The sequence below is a fragment of the Chelonoidis abingdonii genome, chromosome 8, assembly GCF_003597395.2.
Source record: "Chelonoidis abingdonii isolate Lonesome George chromosome 8, CheloAbing_2.0, whole genome shotgun sequence".
NCBI classification, from domain to species: domain Eukaryota; kingdom Metazoa; phylum Chordata; order Testudines; family Testudinidae; genus Chelonoidis; species Chelonoidis abingdonii.
In genome coordinates, this window is record NC_133776.1 from 9,690,262 (window position 1) to 9,712,366 (window position 22,105).

At 44.3% G+C, this 22,105-nt stretch overlaps 1 protein-coding gene across 3 annotated transcripts in view; it reads left to right on the plus strand.

Annotated features, from left to right (window-relative positions):
- Positions 1-1,418: 1,418 nt before the first annotated feature.
- The window catches only part of LAMP3 (lysosomal associated membrane protein 3), a 29,606-nt gene continuing 8,919 nt past the window's right edge, over positions 1,419-22,105 (plus strand). The window contains exons 1-5 of one of the 3 annotated variants that reach the window (XM_032803852.2): positions 1,419-1,547; positions 11,179-12,026; positions 13,058-13,180; positions 17,574-17,631; positions 17,925-18,089. In XM_032803852.2, coding sequence (XP_032659743.1) covers positions 1,502-1,547; positions 11,179-12,026; positions 13,058-13,180; positions 17,574-17,631; positions 17,925-18,089 — 1,240 coding nt within the window. In that variant the 5' untranslated portion in view covers positions 1,419-1,501. The remainder of the gene's footprint in view (positions 1,548-11,178; positions 12,027-13,057; positions 13,181-17,573; positions 17,632-17,924; positions 18,090-22,105) is intronic. The other 2 variants (XM_032803851.2, XM_032803849.2) reach the window with 2 other exon arrangements.

The following is a 22,105-nucleotide window of genomic DNA, read 5'->3' on the forward strand; positions in this document are numbered from 1 at the left end:
GTGGTGAGTTTTCCCGGGTTGGTATTTGCCAGCAAGTGATGTGACGCTACGTTGTTTGAAACTTTTGATCATGTGCCCAGAGGCTATATGGTGAGTTGTTTTTATAAATCTGAATGCAAATAAGTAAAAATAAGGTGCATGAGGGAGAGAGCGAGAGAGAGAGAGCAAAAGCAGCCTGTTTAAAAATCAAATCAACCAAGAAATGCTAACCTCCTTCAGTGACTGTGCTCTCTGAAATACAGCCCATTGTCCACTAGAGAGTAGCAGCTCTCTTGTTAACCATATAGTAGGAGTTGGAAATACACTAGCTTAGTTTTAAAGCCCTTCATGGCAAAGATTAATATGGAAGGCACAGTCCAGATCTTATTCCAAAGGCTCTGAACAGAACTGAGGATGAAGTTCATGTTGCTAGAGTGCAGTAGCAGTTTATAAGTACATCGACGGTGAAATTATCATATCATCTTATGCAAATGTGGATGGTTAAATTCTCCTATTGTATAGGAAGGACCCGATTCTCCGTATGAGAATCGGAGTTATGCTGGTGTAAATCAGAAGTAGCCATGGAGTTACACCAGCGTAACTCAGAGGCGAACCAGGCCCTGAATCCTGCAGCTACTAATTTGGCAGGAGCATTTCTTAGTGCAATGTAATTTATAATGAGCACTTCATTAAAGCGTGTGCCATGAATGAGGTAGTGTTGTCAACTGTTTAGAGCAAAGGACTAGAAGAAGCCAAAGATTCCTGGGTTCTAGTCCCATCTAAGCCATTGATTAGATGCGACTGTCAGCATTGTTCCCCCCACTCAGACCATTCCCCTCCTTCTGGCTTCCCAGCTTGTCAGCATTGCCCAAAGTGCTCAAGAACTGCTAGCCAGCCCTTAGGCTTTGCTCTCCCCCCCACACTCCTTCTCGCTGGGCTCTGTCTGAGTGGAGGTGGATGGACCTGGCTTCTTGCACCTGTCCCACTCAGTGCACTGTAAATGTGCAAACCTCTACCTCTCCTAGCCCTGAATTTAAATAAAGAATTTATACCCCCAATTTGTTTTAAACACACCAGGGCAAAGTAACTTTCTCTCGCTGGTCCCCGTTTAATGCTCAGTATTTTCAATCATTAAAACTGCAGCCTTCCAAGACAGGCATCAGACAGCCATAACTAGAAGCTAGAAACCTAGGGACAACATTAAGCCACTCTATATAAACTCTTGCTACCCACTTGATGGTCTGCCGGGAGGGAATGAAACACCTTGCTTAGAACACCAGTCCTTATTCTTGTTTTCAATTGCCAGCCATCATCAATCTTTTCCTCTGTGGTGGCTTAACACTAAGACACTGACTCCCCCCGCTCCACCCCAGCCTCTCTGTTCATGTGACTTGGTGGTATCTGCACAGTTTGAAATGTATCTGCCTTTGGGCAGGCATTTGTTCCTTACCTTTCAGCTCTGCAAAGAGGTAGAGCAGCACCTTACTTCACAGCTGCAGCTAGTCTCGATCCTGCCTCCACCATGGGCAGGCGTGCTCTGGAGGTGGTCCTGCTAAACGTCGCCTGTGGTGAGTTATAGCCTTCTTAGTGCTTTATAGCATCAAATGCAACTTCTGGTCATTGCAAGTTTTGTGTTTCTTTGCATTAAAAAAAATAACTTTTCATAACAGATTGGCACCTGGAGAACAAATTTGCTCCTATAAATAACGATGCAGTTAATATGTTCCCATTGCTCAGAAATGTGCTAGTAAATAGGATTATAACTTAAGTACTGTTCTGAGTTTTTGCTTTAGATATTTTTCCTTGCATTCTGTGTTGAAAGTAACCCTGAGCTTATGGTAGGTAAGGTAAATGCATGAATAAGAAGCAGGCAGTTTGAGTTAGAGATCCCCAAACAGATCCACAGAGCTCACAGAAAATATTAAGAGTTAGAAAAAGACCTTGCTGGGCACCTAAATTGGCTAATGCACAGTTAATTGAGATACATTCATCTGTATGGTACCAGGACAGGAGCGAGGGGAAACCCAGTTACAAGGGATTAATCTAAACAAAAGTGTAAGTAAAAGTCAATCTCCATTGACATTTATGACATCAGCTCCACTGAAGGGTGGAGCTACACTGATTTACACCAGCTGAGGATCTAGCCCAAAATATTAAGACATCTGTGAATACCCGCATTAACTACAAAATATCAGTTGAGGAAAGAGATGAAACTATCTAGCCTTTGAATAACGGCTGGGTGGCTCTGCCGTGTCGTTCTGCACTGATTATTAGCACCTAATGTGCAGGAAGCTTATAAGAATAGTGTCAAAAATCTTTCCCTGAGCAGCACGGACCACAGCAATATGCTGAGCAGGAGAAATGGCAGATCAATTGTACGAACAGCAACTTCAGGGATAAACCTGGACAAATTCTGCTTTCTGGTCTCCTGGGTGTATCGGGAGTAGCTCCGTTGGAGCTCACAAGAGTTGCTCTGAATGTACGTCGTTGTAAAGGAGAGTGGAATGAGACTGGGGGAAATGAACTGAGCAGATAATGTTGTGCTGCCTTTAATCAAAGGGAAGCTGCTCCCTAGGATCTTTTCCTAGCTCAGAGTTTCCCTTTTAGAAATTCTATATGAGTTTTTGAAAAGTCTGCAGAGTAAAACATGTGTGTGTGGTTGGGGGAAGGGATGCCTGGAGTCAAAGGCTGGGGGCCTGATCCAGTGTTTGGGGGCCTGAAAAGCTCCCATGGAATCTGGCCCTTTATACAACTATACTAAATTAGGTGGATTCCCACTTCCAGGGCTGGCTCCAGGGTTTTTGCCACCCCAAGCAGCAAAAAAATAACAAAAAAATTTTTTAAAAAATGCCGCGATTGCAATCAGCTCGACCACCGCCGCTTCAGTTTTCGGCGGCAATTCAGTGGCTGGTCCTTCGCTCCGAGAGGGAGTGAGGGACTTGCTGCCCCTCTCCGTTGGTCGCCCCAAGCACCTGCTTGCTGGGCTGGTGCCTGGAGCTGGCCCTCACCACTTCCTGAAGGCCTTGATCCAAAGCCAGCTGGAACCAATGGGAATAGTTCCATTGACTGTAATAAATGCTGGATCAGGCCTTCTGTTTGTCCCTATTACCAAGTCCATCAATTAAAAGCAGCCATGTATTGGGTTCAGCATCAAAAGGGAAAACCTGAGTGGCCTCTGAGCACTTAGTGTCTCCGAGCCTAAAGCTGGACAAAGGGATTTGGATGAGAGAAAAATATATTGACCGATTTCTTTATTGCCTCACCCTATTGCTGTTATTAATCCAGTTTACTATGGTCGTGCCTAAGGGTCAAGCAAGATCAGGGCCTCATCATGCTAGGCACTTATAAACAGAGTAGCAAACAGTCCCTGCTCCAAAGATCTTACAATTGAAATAGACCAGCAAGACACAGGGTCAGGGAAGGGGTAGAACACACAAGCCGAGAGAAGAATGCGATGGCAGCAAACATGTTCGTGCCATGCTTTTTGTGGGGGTGGGGTGGGGATGAGGGTGGGGGGAGTTTACTTAGGAGGAGATATCTTAAACAAAGTAAGGGAAAGGAAGGGGAATGAGGGGGAACAGGTAGGGGAGAAGAGTATAGAAGGGGTTCAGATCGCTCTAAAAACCATGGGATATTGTCTTACTTAAAGGAACAAAGGTTGAGATTTTCAGAGCCACTTAAGGGCTTCAGATGCACAATCTCCATTGACAGTCATGAAAATTGGGTGTTGTCTAAATTCCTTTGGTGGCAGTAACAATCGCAGCCTGAATCAGTGGCCATCTTCTCTGCCATCGATGCGTGAAAATGGAGATTTCAAACCCGGATTAGTAAAAGGGAACTTTGAAAACTGCCCTGTTCCTTCGATTTCAGAACTCTTGAGCTCTATTAAAGCTGAAAGAACTGCAGTGGGGGGGAAACTGAAGTTCAGGGTCTGCAACATTCACGAAATGAATCCTACATCAGCCAAGACGGAAAAAGCAATTAAAAAAGTTAAAAGTTCTCAGCACCCCAGCAGTTCATTTTTTGAGAATCTATATAAACTCCCTGCTGCTCCTTTACAGCTTTGAGTCACTCAGACACAGAAATGAGATGGGGGCTGTGACAGACTGACAATATCCTGAAGTCTTATAGAAATACGATAATTCAATATGCAGCGGTTTAAGTTACACCTGATTGAATTAGGGTTATTACCTTTGGGGTACATTGTATTAAAAATGCAGCTGTGTCTGTGTCATTATATGCAACTCCTCTAGTGAAAGGGGGATGGTAATGTATTTCCTCCATTATCAGCCCATTGAAGCCACAACCCTGCCCCCCGCCCCTTGAAGAAAGGGTAGTTTGAACTGGATTCTTCAGGGAGCAACAGACAAGGAGTTTTAGATGTAAACAGGCTGATTTTATTCAGGCTCAGGGCCTTCTTCCTGATCCAGCCAACACACAGGACCCCGGGTTCATGGAGACCCCAATCCTTAGAGAAGGGTTGGAAGAATTGGGGCTACCAAGGCCCATAAGACTGGGTGCTTGTTCTGAGCTGGAGCTGTGCATAGGTGCTGACTCTATGGGTGCTCTGGGGCTGGAGCACCCACAGGAAAATTTAGTGGGTGCTCTGCACCCACTGGGAGCCAAGCTCCCCCAGCAAGCATGGGACATGTTCTCTGGGATGAAGCTTTCTGTCCAAGTCTTTTCAGAAGATGGAGCAAGCCATCTGAATGATGTTAGAGTGGCAACACTAACTCAGAGGCACAACCCCCCGCAACCTCTTTGTGGACTGGCTGTGGACGTTAGTCTGGCGGAGAGATCTGGGGGTTTGCTAGTGACCAGGACAGGCCATGTGGAGACTCATCAAGTGATGGCTTCATTTTTGCTTTTCTAGCCTAACTAGAGGAGCTGGTTGAAATTTTTCAAAGGAAACATTTTTCCATCAAAAATGACATTTTAATGAAAAATATATTTTGAAAATGTTTCCTTTTGGTGAAAAATTCCCTGCCTCTTAATTTTTCCCTCTGAATTTTAAATTGAAAACATTATCAAAATGGATATTGAAATTGTTTTGTGTACCAAAATCTGAGCAGTACTGAACTCGTCATGTCTTCTCTATCTAAATTAATTTAAATTTAAGGCTGTTTCACAACCTTCAAGAAAACAAGTTAACTTACAGCTTCCTCTTTTCTATTTTTGTTGGGCTAATGCACCAAACCGCAACTCTGGGTAGTGTGACAAAGCTCCGACCTTGTCTCAGTGGGTCCCACGCTTCCAGGCAGATTATGCCAGCCTTAGAGGCTTACTGTGATCCTCCACGTAGCCCTTTTCTCTCTAGGGCAGGGATCTCAAACTCAAATCACCACGCCGGCCACATGAGGAGCAGTACATTGGCCCGAGGGCCGCGTCACTGACCACCTTTTCATATAAAGATACAAAAGCCCCCTGCTCTGCCTCCACCCCCACTCTATCCCTTCCATGAGGCCCCACCCCTGCCCCTTACCTGCCCCCATTCCAACCCCTTCCCCAAAGTCCACACCCCAACTCCACCACCCCCAAACTCCAACCTCTTCCTCACATCCCCACCCTTACCCCACCTCTTCTCCGCCTCCTCTCCTGAGCGTGCGGCTCCCCACTGCTCCCCCTTCCCTCCTGGAAAGTGCTAAGTGCAGCAAAACAGCTGTTTGCCGTCGGGAAGCGCCTGGAGGTAGGCAGAGGAGCAGGGACACAGCGTTCTGGGGGGGAGGGGAGCTTGGCAGCCACAAGAAATAACTCGGGGGAGGGGCAGAGAACTTGGCAGGCCACAGCAAATAACTCCACGTGTTTGAGACCCCTGCTCTAGAGGCAAGGGACACAGCCTACTGACCCATTTTCATCATAAACCAGCAAGGACAGTGGAAAAAAGCAACCCCCCCTCGCACAGTCTCAGTTGTCTCACCATTTCTGTGATTAATTGGGTAGATGGGCGGGGGGAGTCCGGGCCCACCCTCTATTCCGGCTGCAGCCCAAGGACCTAATAGTAGTAGCTATTGGTAGCTGACTTTCTGAAACAGGACAAGGACAATTCCCTGGGCCACTTCCCCACAGCAGCTCCCGCTTCTTCAACATCTACTTCACCCCTACCTCAGGGCATCCTTCCTTGTTCCTGATGGGGTCTGTCCTGCCCGGTTTCTCCAGCAGTACAGCTTCCTCCTAAGCTCTTGACATGCACCTTTAACTGGCTCACTGGGAGGCTTTTAACTACTTCCAGCCAGCCCTTGATTGGCTTCAAGTGTCCCAATCAACCTAGTTGTCTCCACTGCTTTCTAGAAGGATCTTAATTGTCCCCAGGTGTCTTGGTTAACCTGGAGCAACTGCCATTTGGTTATCCTGGTAACAGGGATTTGTTTAGCCTGGGGCTAACATACCTGTTTCTCACTACTTTTGTATAGTCATCTGGCCTTTCCCCCTCACAGTAGATAGAACAAAGCAACTGCATTTGCTCTCTTTGGACCATGGTGAATATGACCATAAGCAAGGGAATAATGCAACTGCTACCAGAGCAACTAAACTAAAGTCCAGGAGAGTCTGAACTGGGAAGATAAGTTCAAATATGATATAAAAGCATGTTGGCATAATTAGATCTCTACTGATAACAAATATTTATTTTCTGAGATGTCAGTCATGCTAACTAGATGTGACCTTTCTATTGCATTGAATTGTATTTTCAGGTTATAGTAATAGCTAGAACTAAAGTGAAATATAGTCCTTTCAACACTGAAATGAAAACAGGTCAAGATTAGAGGCAAGGCTGATCTGGGGCATGTAATTCACAACCCTCCGTTCTGTGAACAATTTTTTTGAGGGGTAGAGGTGGGGTCAGAATCAGACCCATATATCTGGATCCACTCCAATGGTTTTGGTTCAAGACTGGATCCAAAATCAAAAAGGTCTTATTTTCTGGATCCAGTTTGGATATGTCCTATGATGGTGGACATTTTGCAAGATCAGATGTTGTGCCATTTTGAACAAACAAACAAACAGTTTATGAGATTCCAGCACCAATTAATCTGAACCTTCCTCTAGGCCTGATTTAACCTAGAATCTGAATCTCAAATCCCAGCCTCTATATAATTTGGGTGCAGATTCTTATATAGCCCCCCTCCAGATGGACTAAGTTAAAATAAACTTCTCAGCTAATTTCGTGAAGATCTTCACTCATAGACCATATGCTTTGCCTGGAACATGAATCATTTTGGATCTAAGGGTACCTGTTCACCCATTAGTGGGGAAGTGATTTCTGTTCTGCTATTTCAGCTAAACAAGAAAGGAAACCGCTTTACCTACTTCCTGGATTTGCTGCACTTCAAAGAATATATAATTGGGTAGGACACTTATGACTTCTCTTAACGTGGCTGTGTTTTTACAGTGCCTGTCCCCTTCCCCCACCCCTACACTCACACAGAGTTATACTCACAACCTTTTATACTTCAGAATGTTCTTTTTTAAATTGCTTGTGTAGATTTAGGAGCTGAAGAGCTTTTTTTGTGTGTGCCTGGAGTGGGTGTGCAAGTGGTGAGATTGTAGCCACCTCATAGGTTCTGCAAGAGGCACAATAGAAACTTTCTGTAAATGTTGCAAAGTCTGAAATCTCATCCTCTTGAATCTTTTTAGATATTTACCAAAAAGCAACATAACATTAGACTTTGAAGCTTGTTTCTCTTTAAGGAGAGCTACTTTAGAGGCCTGATCCTTCCTTGGGACTATCCCTTCGGGAACACCCAGCGCACCACTTCCCTTTTTGAGCGTGTAGACACATGCTTTGCACTCATTCCTCGGGACTTTGTCTCTCACAGACATTTCACTTATGCAATGGAGTTGTGCTGATCCTGCCCAGCCCGAGTCTGTTAAGCAGTTTAAAAAAAGTAGGGGGGGAGGAGGATGGCGAGGGGTTGGGACTAGAGAGGCAGTCTGCCAGGGAAAGCTTCCATAGTCTGTCTGCTGGACCCTGACACTGGCTGCTACATGGCTGACCATTAAAGTGTCCCATCTGATCCTGCCATACTCCTCCTAAAGTGAGCCCTGATCAGAAGTGGAGTGCTACATTGATGAAATTAAACTTTTCTGTGGTCCTTGGCCAGCTTAATAAAAAGGATACTTACCACCACGTCCTGCCCCATCTAGGGATAATAAAATCCTTCTTCCCAGTGTACACTGTAGGCTGCCTATGGTACTGGTGAGACAATGGTGAGCATGAGGTAATAGCTTTTATTGCACCAACTTCTGGTGGTGAGAGAGACAAGCTTTCAAGTTACAGAGAGCTCTTCTTCTGGTTCAGGTCTGGGAAACTAAAGCCATGTCTACACTATCACTCATAGGCACCGATTTCTGCTCCTGCTGGTGTGTGCTCTACCCCTCTCTGCCCCCAGCCCCACCCTGACTCCACCCCTACCACCCCTGCCCTGTCCCCATGCCAACCCCTTCCTGAAAGTCCCCACCCCAACTCTAACCCCTATTCTGACTCCTTCCCCAAATCCCAGCCCAAGTCCCGCCTCCTCCCCTGATCGCACCAAGTTCCCGCACCTCCCCCACCTCCCGGAATGGCCAAACAGCTGTTGGGCAGCGGCCGGGCAGGTAGCACTGGGAGGTTGGCGGAGGAGGGGGTGTGTGGAACACTTGGGGCGGTTGTAGGGGGGTGGGGAGCTTGGCTGCCGGTGGGTTCTAACTAACTAATTAACTATTTAACTAACTAATAAGTTGGAGCCTATGCTACCACTTATGTTGGCAAAATGTATATCTCTCCAGGGGGTGACTATTCCACCCCCGAGTGACATAAATTATGCCAGTATAAGTGGTAGCAGGCACAACACTATGTCGGCAGGATCCCTTGTCCCACTGACAGACCTACTGCCGCTCATGGAGGTGGCTTTATTATGTCAACAGGAGAGCTCTCTCCTGTCAGCATAGAGCGGCTACACCAGTGATCTTACAGCAGTGCAGCTGCATCGGTACAGCTGAGCCGCTGTACGCTCTCTAGTGTATACATGGTCTAACTCAAAGTGTCACTGCTAAATACAAGGTTTAGCATAAGAGTTATGCTACTTACAGTACTGCTAACTATAGCTTGGTTAGCATAAAGAGGTAACACACATTTCAAGGGACCATTCAAGGTGGCCCATTAACACCCCTCCAGTCATAGGGAGGAAAATAAGGAAGGGCCTGGAGAAATCAGCTGGGGGAGTGCTGTTAGTCGGTTACAGATTGTTGTGCTAGGTCATAAATCCAGTGTCTCTATTCAGTCCATGATTCTTAGTGTCTAGCAGAGTGATGAATTTATGCTCCCAGGCTGGACATTGGAAAGTGTCGTGCAGGTTTCCTTTGAGGTTGAGGACTGATAGGTCAGCTATAGAGTGATCACTTTGTGAAAAGTGTTCACCCACCAGTGATAGGGTGTTTTCGTCTTGTCTCATTTTCCTGCGTGAGTTCATTTGGCATGTAGTGATTGTCTGGTTTCACCCATAAAGTTGCTATTGAGACATTGAGTGCACTGGATGAGGTACACCGGATGTTGTGCTAGGCATGTATAAGATCCATGGATCTTGAAAGGTGTGCTGTGGGAGGGTGTTGATCACTGTAGCAGTGGAGATATATCTGCAGGTTTTGCATCTGGTGTTCTGGCAGGATCTGGTGCCGCTTTGATTTGATGGGTCCTTGTCCGTGGGGAGCTTACTTCTGAGGATGAGCTTGAAGAGGTTGGGGGGTTGTTTGAAGGCCAGAAAAAGAGGTTCAGGAAAGATTTTTTTCAGGATGGGTCCCCATCGACTGTGGGTTGTAGTTGTTTGATGATACCCCATATGGATCCTAGTGTGGGGTGGTAGGTGACAACTAGGGGGCTGTGCAGTCAGAGGGAAGGTTATTTTTGTGTTGAAGCTGGACAAGAGGTAGCTGCCTGGGGCACTAGCCTCAGTGGCCTCCCCATTCACCTTCCGGACAGAGGTAGCTTGCAGAGGGAGGACCATGGAAGTCCTGCACCCTCGGGATCCTTCCCCCAGAGCAGCCAGCAACAGCAACAACCAAGCACACCTGTGATAAATAAAGTTTGTTTTCTTTCTCAGCTCTTCCCCCAAGGGGGGTGAAAAGGCTTGAGGGTACCCCACAAGGAGGAATTCCCAAGTGCTCTTTCCTGGGTTCAAAGGGGTTTTGTTGCATTTGGGTGATGGCAGCATTTACCAAGGCAAGGTCAGAGAGAAGCTGTAATCTTGGGAGTTTAATACAAGCCCAGAATGGCCAGTTTTAATTTTTAAAATCCTTGCAAGTCCCCACTTCCTGCACCCGAGGTGCCAGAGTGGAGATTCAGCCTTGATATGGTGGCAGGAGTGGGATTATACAGTTAACTGGATGGCTGGTTGTCCATCAAAAGGAGTTGGCACCATGAGTGCAGGACCTGGGGACTTGCAAGGATTTTAAAAATTAATACTGGCTACTCCAGGCATGTATTAAACTTCCAAGGTTACAGTTTCTCTCTGACCTTGGCTTGGTGGTAGCAGTGGAGCTACACCACCACTTTATTTATCACAGCACCAACTAAATCTGGGCCTTCCAGTCACCACTGCCTGTAATGGTGGTATAATGGAGCAAATGCACCTTCCCTCACCCTCTCCACACTAATAGGGCTACACAAATAACCGCAACTTTAGAAATGTTATGAGATGATTGAGCACCTATGAAAATCGGTACCTTCTACAGATTCCTGCCTTCTTCCTTGAAAAAAAGACTTGACCTACCTGAAAAATACCTTTTTTCTTCTCTTTTTTCCCCTTGTGTTACTGATTCAGCTAAACTCATCGCCTCCCTAATAGAAAAAGGCTCCAACGAGGATCAAAATCCCAGATCTTCAGTACCCAGCAGACATGTGGTGCTGAGAGTATGTCCTGTGACTATTTTAATGGCGTTTCTTTGCTTCCCATTGCGTCACGCTTCAAATGAAACGTCCGAATGTGCGAAGCTGCATAACTCTCCAGTTAGCAACAATATAACAGACTCAGGTATTGTTATAAAAAGATTCTTTAACAGGAGTTGTTCTACAGAATGTCAGCTCTGTTTCTTGCATTATAAATGGAGTGACAGGAGGAATCAAAATATACCAGACTCCTTATTACAAAACAAGAGGGATACTGTAAATATCAACAGGTTATAAGCAATGAAGGTTACTAGTCTAATGACCTGTTTACTCCTTTGCAGCATTTTTATCCTGCCTCGCCAATGTGGGGAATTATGAGATGGAGCTCAAATCAACCCCACAATCTACTGCGTTCCTACAGAGAACTACTTCTGTTCAGTCAGTTTCCCCATATCAGATAATTTCTTCCAGCCATGCAATCGCCACGCTTTTCTCCAGCAGGACAAGTAATATTATAACCACCTCATTAAGCCAAAAAACATCTGTGCTCCCTGCCACTCAAACAACAAACCGTCTTCCGGTAACAACAGCATTGGCCCCTAACATGACAATGCAAGCAAGAGAAAACAGCACCCAGCTGACCAGCAAGATGACCCATCTAATATTAACAACTACGGTAGCAGGTAAAAAAACAACTGCAAAGCCCCCACTGCCGACCAATGAAACTACAACCCATGTAAGAGTTACAACTACAGCACAAACATCTAACAAGACAACCATCCAGAGAACCGAGAAAACCACCCTGCCAACCAACCAAACAACCCATTCAAGGGTAGCAACTACAGCTGCAGCTAAGAAGACAACTGCAAAGCCTACATCACCAACCAATCAAACTACAGCCCTTGCAGTAACAACTACAGCAACAACCAAGAAGACAGCTGTAAAGACCACCGCACAGACAACTAGACAAACAACACATACAGCAGCAAAAACTACAGCCAGAACCAACATGACAACCATTCCTCCAAGGAATCAAACAACCAGACCTGCTACGACAGCCATCGTGGGGCCCACTCTTGCACCTGATCCATCATCACCCACTACAGGAGCCTACAATGTTTCCAATGGAAGTGTGATCTGCATTAAAGCATCAATGGGATTGGAGCTGATTGTTCAAAACTCTAAGACGGTGAGATGCAATATTCATTAGCATTAAAGAGATACATGATCTGATGCTTGTAACAAACTTTCTTCATTAGTTTGAGTTTATCCTGCCTCCTTCAAAGCAATTCCCATCAATTACCAGATGCCGCAAAATTAGACATCAGTGTAAGAAGTGTACCTTTTTCCCAGAACTATAAGTGAGTTACAATCTGAGTTGTTTTAAAAAGATGCTTAAACTGGAGAGTCATAGGAGGGATGGGAAATTATAAATCAGTTTTTCAAAGATGGAAGTCTTTGATTTGGGCTTTTTGATATTTTAGAATCATAGGAACTGCCAGGAGGATCAGACCAATGCTCCAGGCAGCGGCCATATGCCTCAGAAGAACATGCAAGAAACCCCATTCTAGCTGGTTACAGAATAACCTGCCATAGGGAAAAGATTGTCCTAACTTCCATTACTTAGAGGTTAGGATTATACCGTGAAGTATTGGAATTTATATCCTTTCCAAAGCAAATGGTTTCTTGTTTTGTGTTTTTAATCCTAACGATAGTAAATCTGGATGTTTTCATTTTGATTCTAAATGTTGTTTAAATGTGATGACTGCTAAGTGCAGATGAAAGTATCTGATACTCACTATGGTCCAGAGCTAAGCATAGCGCCTCACACCACTAAAGGACCTTGTTTCTAACCTGCAGACCTGGTCTGCTCCGGGGTTTCTCCTCACCAGATTGTGATGCATTGTTTTATTATGTGAGAAAGGCCCACAGAGGGTTAGACTGAAGTGTTCTCAGCCTTGAAGGGCCCAAGTCAAACTAAAGTCCAGGTCTGCAGAAATGATGTTAGAGACAAACAGTGCAATCTGCAGTGCTAAGTCCCTGGAAGCACAAGATCAGACTGGGTCATGCAGCCTACAGTCTCCTGCATGTAGTCAGCCACAAAGCTATTGATCCAGACCCATCAAGTCAATTTCAGAAAGCTCTTAAGTGTCTGAGGGTTTCTTTTTTTGTTTTGTCTCTAACTGAGCTACACTGGAAATTTTTTTTTTGTCTCCACAGCAGAAGAAGGGATACTTCAATATTCATCCCAGTATCACACAAACATCTGGAAGCTGTGGAAATCTGCAATCAAATCTGAACTTAACTTTTAACGGCGGCTTTATAAGCTTTACCTTTGCAAAGGTAATTGTTGCACACTTATTTTTTACAGCAAGGCAGACGTCTGAGCTGGGGAATTGGGATTCAGTTCCTGGGTTCTATTCCCAGCTCACTCAATGACTCGTTGCATGATCATGGGCCAGTCATTTCATCTCCCTGTTCCTCATTTTCTCCATCTGCAAAGACTTCTCAGGGTGTTCTGATGCTCAATAAATTAATGTCAGTAAAGTGCTCTGAGATCCTCAGGTTGAAGACACTAGAGAAGGGTGAAATATTGATATTACAACAGGGTATCACTCAAAACCTGAATGTGGATTGCACACAGCTCAAAATATGTGGCTGTTTATACCTGAATTTTTCGTTTGGCCCATTATAAAGAGAGGAGACTTTTGCAAATTCAGATTTCCTCCACCACCAAACTTCAGAGGTATTTGGGTCCAGGGTTTAGTTTGGGGCCATTTCTATTCCAAATATCTATGTAGAATACAGTATGGCATGTCAGTGACCATGTTATTCTGAACAAATACATCTCTGTGCATGTCAGGAACCTGGCACTGGACCCTAAATTAAAGAGACAAGGGACTCTGGTTTATATGGGGCACCCGTGCCTAGGTTTTTGGTGTGCAGAGGGAAGAGATTCAGTGATGGCTAACAGGGATTGTACCGTGACACCAGCAGTGCTATAAAGAGCAGTTTGTACTATGAATGCAATAGACAAGGCAGTCAACAAAAGGACTTTAAAATGGAAAAAAGACTGTAATAAAACTGTAACATCATCAACTGCCTTTGTGATTTAATCTCACAAAGCCACAAGATTGTTACATGAAGAGGGGCCCAAATCTGAACACACCTGAACTTTGGAAACATTTGGGTTTGGGTTTGGGTCTGAACTTCATAGCTGAACCGTATCTTTTTAAACCAAAACCTTGATTTTGGTTCCATCAGTCTTCCAGGACAGAATACCTCTGTCCTCCACACCTGTCAGGGAAATCATCCTAGACCCCTGTTAACAACAACTGTGTTAGGGAACATGCAAGTGGTTAATCATCCAACATTCACAATTTACCTTTGGACAAAGGGCCAGATCCTCAACTGGTGTAAATTGGCATAGGTCCATTGGAGATATTGGAGCAAGCAATGCCAGTTTATACTGCCCAAAGTTATTAACATTTGGGCAATGTGACAATATTAGATTCTGGTGAAAAACATGGCTACCACTCTGAAACCCATCTCCCTTGGTTGACTGGAGACAGATTTCTAAAACTGCAGAGGAAAGAGGAATAAATGTGAGGCAAAGGAAAATATACAGAGGAAATGTTTTAAAACAAAGGATCAGTTAATATTTTAAGTGTTTGTTTTGGATGTGTTCTCCTTGCACTCAGAGATCTGCATTCCTACGCTGCAAGGATCCTTAGACCAAGTCCTGTGATTCAAGTACCTATAAGCATCAGCTGGAGCAGCAGCACTAAGGATACTGATATGAAACTTGGGAGCTGTGCTTGCGCTCACCCCCAGAACAAAGAGATTAATGGCACAGCATTGCACAATCTATCCTTCACTTAAAGATAAGCTCTCACAAGAGTGTCAGGGTTTTGAAATATGAGCTGTTCAGAACTCCGTTTGTTACAGTTTCAGTCTGGTATAGTCAACCTTCAGACTCACAAGGACTGATTCTGGTCACAGGCAAACTGGTTTTACACTTGTATAGCTCCAGTCACTCCTGATTTGCATCAGTGTAGCCGAGAACAGAATCAGACCCTCAAGTCACATGTCAGCAGTGCTGAAATGTGATGACAGATAAATGAGTAGTTGCTTCTATGAGCCCACAGGCAGGTGTCCTTGCACAGGGTTTGAAAACAGGAAGGCCTGTAATGTACCCACCATGTACTCAGTAAGAACACATGTTTTATTCCTAAGACTAGAATTGGTCCCATGTCTGGACAGAATGCAAGGTTGCTAATGGAGATGGCAACTTTTTTGTGATATGGACACTTGTTTGTCAGCAATGTCACTGACAACTGCTTCTCACTGGAGGATAGTGGTTAGAGTGGGATACTAGGCGTCAACATTCCTAGGATCGCTGTGTGATCTTGTGCAAATCATTAGCCCTCTTGGTTTAACCATCTGTAAAATAGGCTTTCTAATATTTCCCCCACAAAGGTGTGATGAGGTGCAAATGACATTTGTAAAGGGCTTGAAATCTATAGAAAGTGCAAGGTATAATTATTAGAACTTCTTTCCTCTTTTTCTGACTATGGAGTTTTCACACATTTTCTATTATTGTTGTTGAAACCTGTGAGCCTTAAAATTCTCCTTAGTTCGAGAAGGAGAAGTACAAGAGGGGAATAGTTGCCAGCTGGCAATTATCCAGCAGTCTAACCCTCCAGTCCTTCCATACACAGAACTGTAGCTGAAGCTATAGGCACCGACTTCCCCTCTTTCCTGTGAGTGCTCAACCCCTCCTCAGCTCCCTGCCCTGCCCCAATTCCAACTCCTTCCTCAAAGTCCCTGCCCCAACTCCACCCCCTCCCTGCCCCTATTCCAACTCCTTCCCTAAATCCCCACCCTGGCCCCGCCTCTTCCCTTAAGTGCACCATGTTCCCACTCCTTCCCCCACTCCTGGAGTGTGCTAACGCTGCCAAACAGCTGTTTGGCAACGTCCAGGTGGAAATGCTGGGAGGTAGGCAGAGGAGAGGGGTTGCAGCCCACTCAGGGGAGGGGGAGGAAGTGGGCTGGAGAGTGAGGGGAGCTTGGCTGCCAGTGAGTGCAGAGCACCCACTAATTTTTCCCTGTGGGTGCTCCAGGGCTGAAGCACCCACGGAATCGGTGCCTATGGCTGAAGCCACTGGTAATTCAGCCTCGCAACAGGGCTCCAAGAGGAGGGCCAAATTCTAAACCTGAAACTTGCGTTTCTTTCATTTAAAATATTGCTCCTTGGGAATAGCCTCATAAGATACAGCTCTCATTTCCATGAGGGTCCCAGGGCAGAGCAATCAGACAATTGCACTCCACTAGGCTTTAGTGAAATATGCATGGAGGATGCTCAGCTGAAAATACCACAGTCAGCTGGCACGATCTCAGGTATTTTCCACTCCACAAAGCTGCAAGCATGTGAAATCAAGCTGGCCTTGTGGGAGGTGTGTGCAATTACAGAAGTTACAGAAAGGACCATTCCTGTTACAGTTTCCTCTCTTGTTTTGCAATGTGCTTTCACCTCAAATTGTTGTTACAATAATGGAAGGTAAGCAAAACCCAAACTGGAAACTCACAGTGGAAATGCACAAATTGTTGCAGACATCTTCCTGTCCCAAGCACCTTGAATCTCAGTGCTGTGAGACGGATTTAAAGCCACCGTTCAGCTCTGTGCAATTCTTACATAAATTCAACCAAAGACAGCAGTGTGGAGAGTCTCCCTCCAAGTATAAAAGCAGAACACGGAGTAGAAGAATAAAAGGTGTCATCTTGTGATTATTAACTTGTGTAATACAAAAACTTGTTGGACCCTCCCCTACATGCAGTTACCACAAATGACATGGAAATGTTCAGACACAAGGTGAGTTAGGTAATATCTTTTACTGGACCAACTTCTGTTGGTGAGAGAGACAAGCTTTGGTGCTTACACAGGTCTTCTTCAGGCCTGTGTAAGCTCTAAAGCTTGTCTTTCTTACCAGTTGGTCCAATAAAAGATATTACCTCCTCTATCTAGTGTCTCTAATATCCAACACGATTACAACAACACTGCTTATATATGGCTTATACTCTCATAGAACACCTGCAAATCGCACCCACATGATCCACTTATACTGAACTGAGCATTAGCTGCAGTGTATATGGCAGGGTGCGTGCGCCAGACTCTGGCACCAGAATGTTAAAATAAAGTCCCTATGGGCTGGTTGAGGGAGTTGATTCTCAGGGTCTGATGGCAGGATTTTTTTTGATATGTTCCAATCTTGAATAATTGTGTGATCTCGTCACTGCTACCTTTGCCCATTTTTCCTCATTCACCCTCGGTTTATTTTTAATGACCCTCATGGGTCATGTCAAATTTGAATCATAAACTCATAAAATCAGGGCCGGGACTGTTAGCTAGACCCTCTATCACTATAAATCAGCACAGCTCCATTGAAATCAATAGAACTGAGATTACACCAGATGATAACCTGGCCCTGTGACTTTTTGCTCTTGTAAAGCATCTGGAAAATTAATAATAATCTTGAAGCTCCACAGAGCAATGGAATTTAAGTTTCTTTCACAAAACACTTGCTTTGTTTAGTGAGACAATAACTATTTCTTCTCATATCCTCCATGAGTCCATTTTGCTGGGTTCATCTTCCCTGCCCCGCAGTATACTGTGTATTATATTTCACAAACATTAAGGCGCAATGGCAGCTAATGATATTAATTTGTTATTTTGCAGAAAGATAGAATCTATTACATCAGTACAGTTGAGGCCAGCTTAAAGATACCCTCTGTGGGTAAGTGGTTGTGTATTTTATATTCACAGTGTTCATTGCATTCCAAACCAATCTTGATTTAATTTTGTTGTAATTTTTTTCTTATCAGTTATTTTCAGTTTTCTGCATATCTGAGGTCTACATATCTGAGGGTGGACTCAGGCTGCCTTAGCTTAAAAGCAGTGATTTTGTTGATAGGTTACTGTAGGGGAACAAAGGCTTTTCAGAATCAGCCACCACTCAACTTCAGAAATGTTTCCATAGAATTATTGTCTATTCCTGTTTGTCTCTCTCTCTCTCTTTGTGGCCTCCAGGTTCATGGCACAATGTTACAAGCAAGCAGCTGTTTACAACTACGATGGGGAATTCATTTAAGTGTCTCAGCAAACAGATGGTGAACCTGGCAGACAACTTCCAGCTGCTCACTGTTAACACCCAACTCCAAGCCTTTGCCATTGTCGGTGACCAGTTTGGGAAAGGTACGTTAGAGAGTTAGCTCATCCAGGCTTATTTCGTGGCTCCAGGAGCTAAAGATTTGCAACTGGGCAGCATTTCAATTTTATTAATATAGCAAGGAGGCTTTTCTCACTGCGGGCTGGCAGGCTGGAAATATGGTGGCTCTGTTAAATATGTGGAAAATCAATGTAAAGTAATGGCTCTCTAAGTCAAACTGCTTCCCCAGTGTTTCCACCTGTCAGCTGCTGTTGTCATCGGTCTCTCCCAGTCACACATCAGGCCAGGGCATGAAGGAGAAAGCCTCTCTATGACTTTTGGCTCCTTTCCCTCTGCCTATAAATATGCTCCATTTCCCTTCATCCTTAAAAACTCACCATCCTCAACCCTACCTGTCTCTCAGTGACCGTTGTATCCCCCACCTCCTCTTGCTTTCCCAGTGCTACTGGAAGTGTATTTACAACCATTGCATTAGCTTCCTGCCCTCTAGCCCATTGTCTACAGAGTCTAATTCAAGGTCTCTGTTGTCAAAGCCGTTCCTGGGACTAGCTACCTGGAAGAACATCTGTCCCTTTAGAACCATGATCTCCCACAACACTGCACTTCACTGGAATGACGAAATTGCCATCCAGCAGGGAACAGCTGTGGCATGCAGGAGATGGAACTTTTAGTGGGTCTTGACTTAGAGACTATGAAACTCACTATCAGAAAAGGTGCAGCAAGAACGACCACCGGCCTGCCCATATTCAGCACTAAATGCAAAGCTCATCTCTTCAAGTTGGCTTTCCTTGAACAAGTTCCTCTTGCATACAGACACGCAAACACAAGCCAGTCAAGTAGCTTAGTCCTACTGACTCAGAAGAAAGGGAGAGGATGATCAACATTTTCTTTTGCTTTTAATTCGTATAAGGTGCGCATATTCTATGGTCATGGCACCATACCCGAACCTAAGTAGTCAAGCAGATTTCTCATTTCTCCTGCCATTTACACACATTAAAAGAAAAGGCGCACAGCTCTTCCTTTGCCCTCTGAAGTTCTACTTGCTTTCAAAAGATCATTGCCTTAATTCCCCTTCCCTGTCTAATTCTCTCCTTTGAATCTGTTAAAACTGAACTATTGTTCTTCCTTTGCTAGTTCAGCATTTCAGCTTCTTCTCCTCCTGGCAGGCTAATACTTCTCATTATGCATAGAAGGTAATATAGTGGGAAACTGTGTTTTTTTTCCTCTGCTACTGCTTCCTGGCTCTGTAGACTATGGAGAACCTTGGCCACTCTCACCATTTGTCCCCATCTCGTTCTTTCAAGGGCATATTTTTCCAGTTGAGGATAATTCACATTAAAAGCTCTTAGACGTTGCTCACTGTTATCCCTCCATCTTCTCCTTGCTAGCCATGAGGTTGGATACCACAAGGATGTCCTTCCAAGAAATGACTTGTTTGGTGTATCTTCCATCATCCTACCAACATGCCCTGTCCAATGAAGTGATTGGGACTTCACTACATTTACTATACTGGGTTCTCCATAGACCTCCTGCAGTTCCTTATGACATCATCTTCTTCATGTTTTTTCCCCTATACATATTTTTAAAAGTTCTTAAAATTGAAGCTGGATTTGCAAGATTTAGTTGTCATTTGTTTTAATGTAAACACATTATCACAAAGGGTTTTTCCATACAACAAAACTGAGCTGATGTGGATCATAGTTGGTCTCCAAATTCAGATCTGAACTTCCTAAAAGAATGGGTTTATTCAGACCTGGGATTTTGGTATGGCCCCATCTCCAGTGGTAACACATAGAAAAGGCCTATTAGATCACATAATCTGTCTCCCTATAAGAGGAGATAGCCTGCTAATCAAGGACATCTCCAAAATGATGTTATTTTGGAATTTAGCCAAAAGGCCAGAAGGCAGGTAACTTTGGTTAAAAGAACTCCTCCAATGGCCAAGAAAGTTACGAGAAAGTTACATACTGTTCTGTATGCAGATGATGAATGAAAAATCCCCAGTGAAAGCTGGCTCTGTAAAACAGCCACACAAAATGGCCTTCTTATGTCACGTCTCTGAGACAGTGGAGTTTCACTTCCATTGCACCAGATTTGCTTATCTTTAAAAAAAAAAAAAAAAAAAGGAAGGAAGAAAGAAAGAAAACATCAGCAGCAATGACAGTGGGTTTCAAAATACTTATGGTTTTGCATAAGCCACAATGGAGTTACATCAAGGAGGAGTTTGGCTTGTTCGGAAAAGCCCTAAAAGTTACTTTTGAATCACACTTCCATATACTGGAAAAAGGTCTCAGTGCTCACAACCCAAAGTTGCCCCCAAACCAACATCCCTGATCCAGACAGCCGCAGACTTGTGGAGAGTTTGAATGCAGATTACAGAAGCTGTGTAGCTTTACTACAATCCTGAATTTGCCAAAGGCTTACCTTTAAAAAAAGCAGCACCCAGCCCTAGATGAAACCACTGAGCTAGGTAAGAACTGCATCAGGAGCGGGGTAAGCAGTGTGGTGGTTCTGGAGTTATAGATGACGTTTTATACGCCAGAATATGCTCAAGGTTAGTTAAATGCTGCTGGTGTAAAGATTCCCCCCTGCTGAGAAGATTAAACCAAGCCACAGCTCACCACAACCTATCACAATGCAGACCAGGAGGTTAAAAAGAATTGAAGATAAGATTAACAGCAGGAAAAGGAATCATATAGTTTTACTAACACTTTATGATTTAATATTGTATGTCACAGACATGGAGAGACTTTATCTTTCTTGGAGGACAGTCAACACCTGACCTTCCTGCTGTGCCCAAGGTATTAGGCATAATTCACAGTGGAAGAAAGTTACTTGGACCCGAGCATATTTTGGGTGTAAATTGGAGTGGCTGCTGAGCTGTGATGATTCGTGATCATATATAAAGGATTTAATTGATCAGAGGAAACTACTGTACTCAAAGCATCATATAAGAGGCCTTTCTCTGGAGCATTGAGTGAGCACGTGCATTAAGATCAGGTGGACCTATGATCAATTTCCTGCAGCTGCTAGCACTGGGCAATGGTGAAACTCAGACTATCTTCTCATCTCTAATGTTACTCTGACTGTAGTGCAAGTTTAAATGATCCAGATCCTTAAGTCCTATTCAAGTAAATGTCCTAAATTTTGCAGTCTTTATTCAGTTCTTCCTCAGGCCAACGTCCCATTGAGCCAATCCCTAAGTCCTTAGTCGGGCAAAATGCTCACTGATTTCAATGGGAGTTTTGCCTATTTAGGGACTGACTAAGGACGTCAGGATTTGTCTCCCTTCTTTACAGGTAAGAGGCATGTTTGGAGTTAATATTTAGGCACATTTAAAAGATATACATTACTTGCCTACAAAAGCCCATGGAGTCCCATCAGATATATAATAAATTTCCCAAATATTATTTAATTAGTAAATGGATCTATCAGCTAAGATCTCGATACTGTAAGTCCTTCTGTTATGAGCTATTGTGCTCTAGCCTCCATGATAGTGGATGCTATGTATGACTCCAAGTAAGAATCAGCATTAGGCATAATCCTCCGTCCTGCATCCAAAACTCTCACCCTCCACCCCCAATTTCCTCACTCGCAAGTGTTCAGAGTTAAATATGGGATTCTGTGCATGGAGAATTAGTAGGTATGAGGCAATGTGGAGTTAGGTGTGATCCTTATCATGCTAACGAAGTGCTTGGCTATGGACTCCCTTCTTTGGCCATACATAAGAATGGCCATATTGGGTCAGATCAAAGGTCCATCTAGCCCAGTATCCTGTCTTCTAACAGTGGCCAATGCCAGGTGCCCCAGAGGGAATGAACAGAGCAGGTAATCATCAAGTGATCCATTCCCTGTTGCTCATTCCCAGCTACTGGCAAACAGAGGCTAGGGATACCATTCCTGCCCATCCTGGCTAATAGCCACTTATGGAGCTATCTTCCCTGCATTTATCTAGTTCTTTTTTGAACCCTGTTAATGTCTTGGCCTTCACAACATCTTCTGTCAAGGAACTCCACAGGTTGACTGTGTGTTGTGTGAAGAA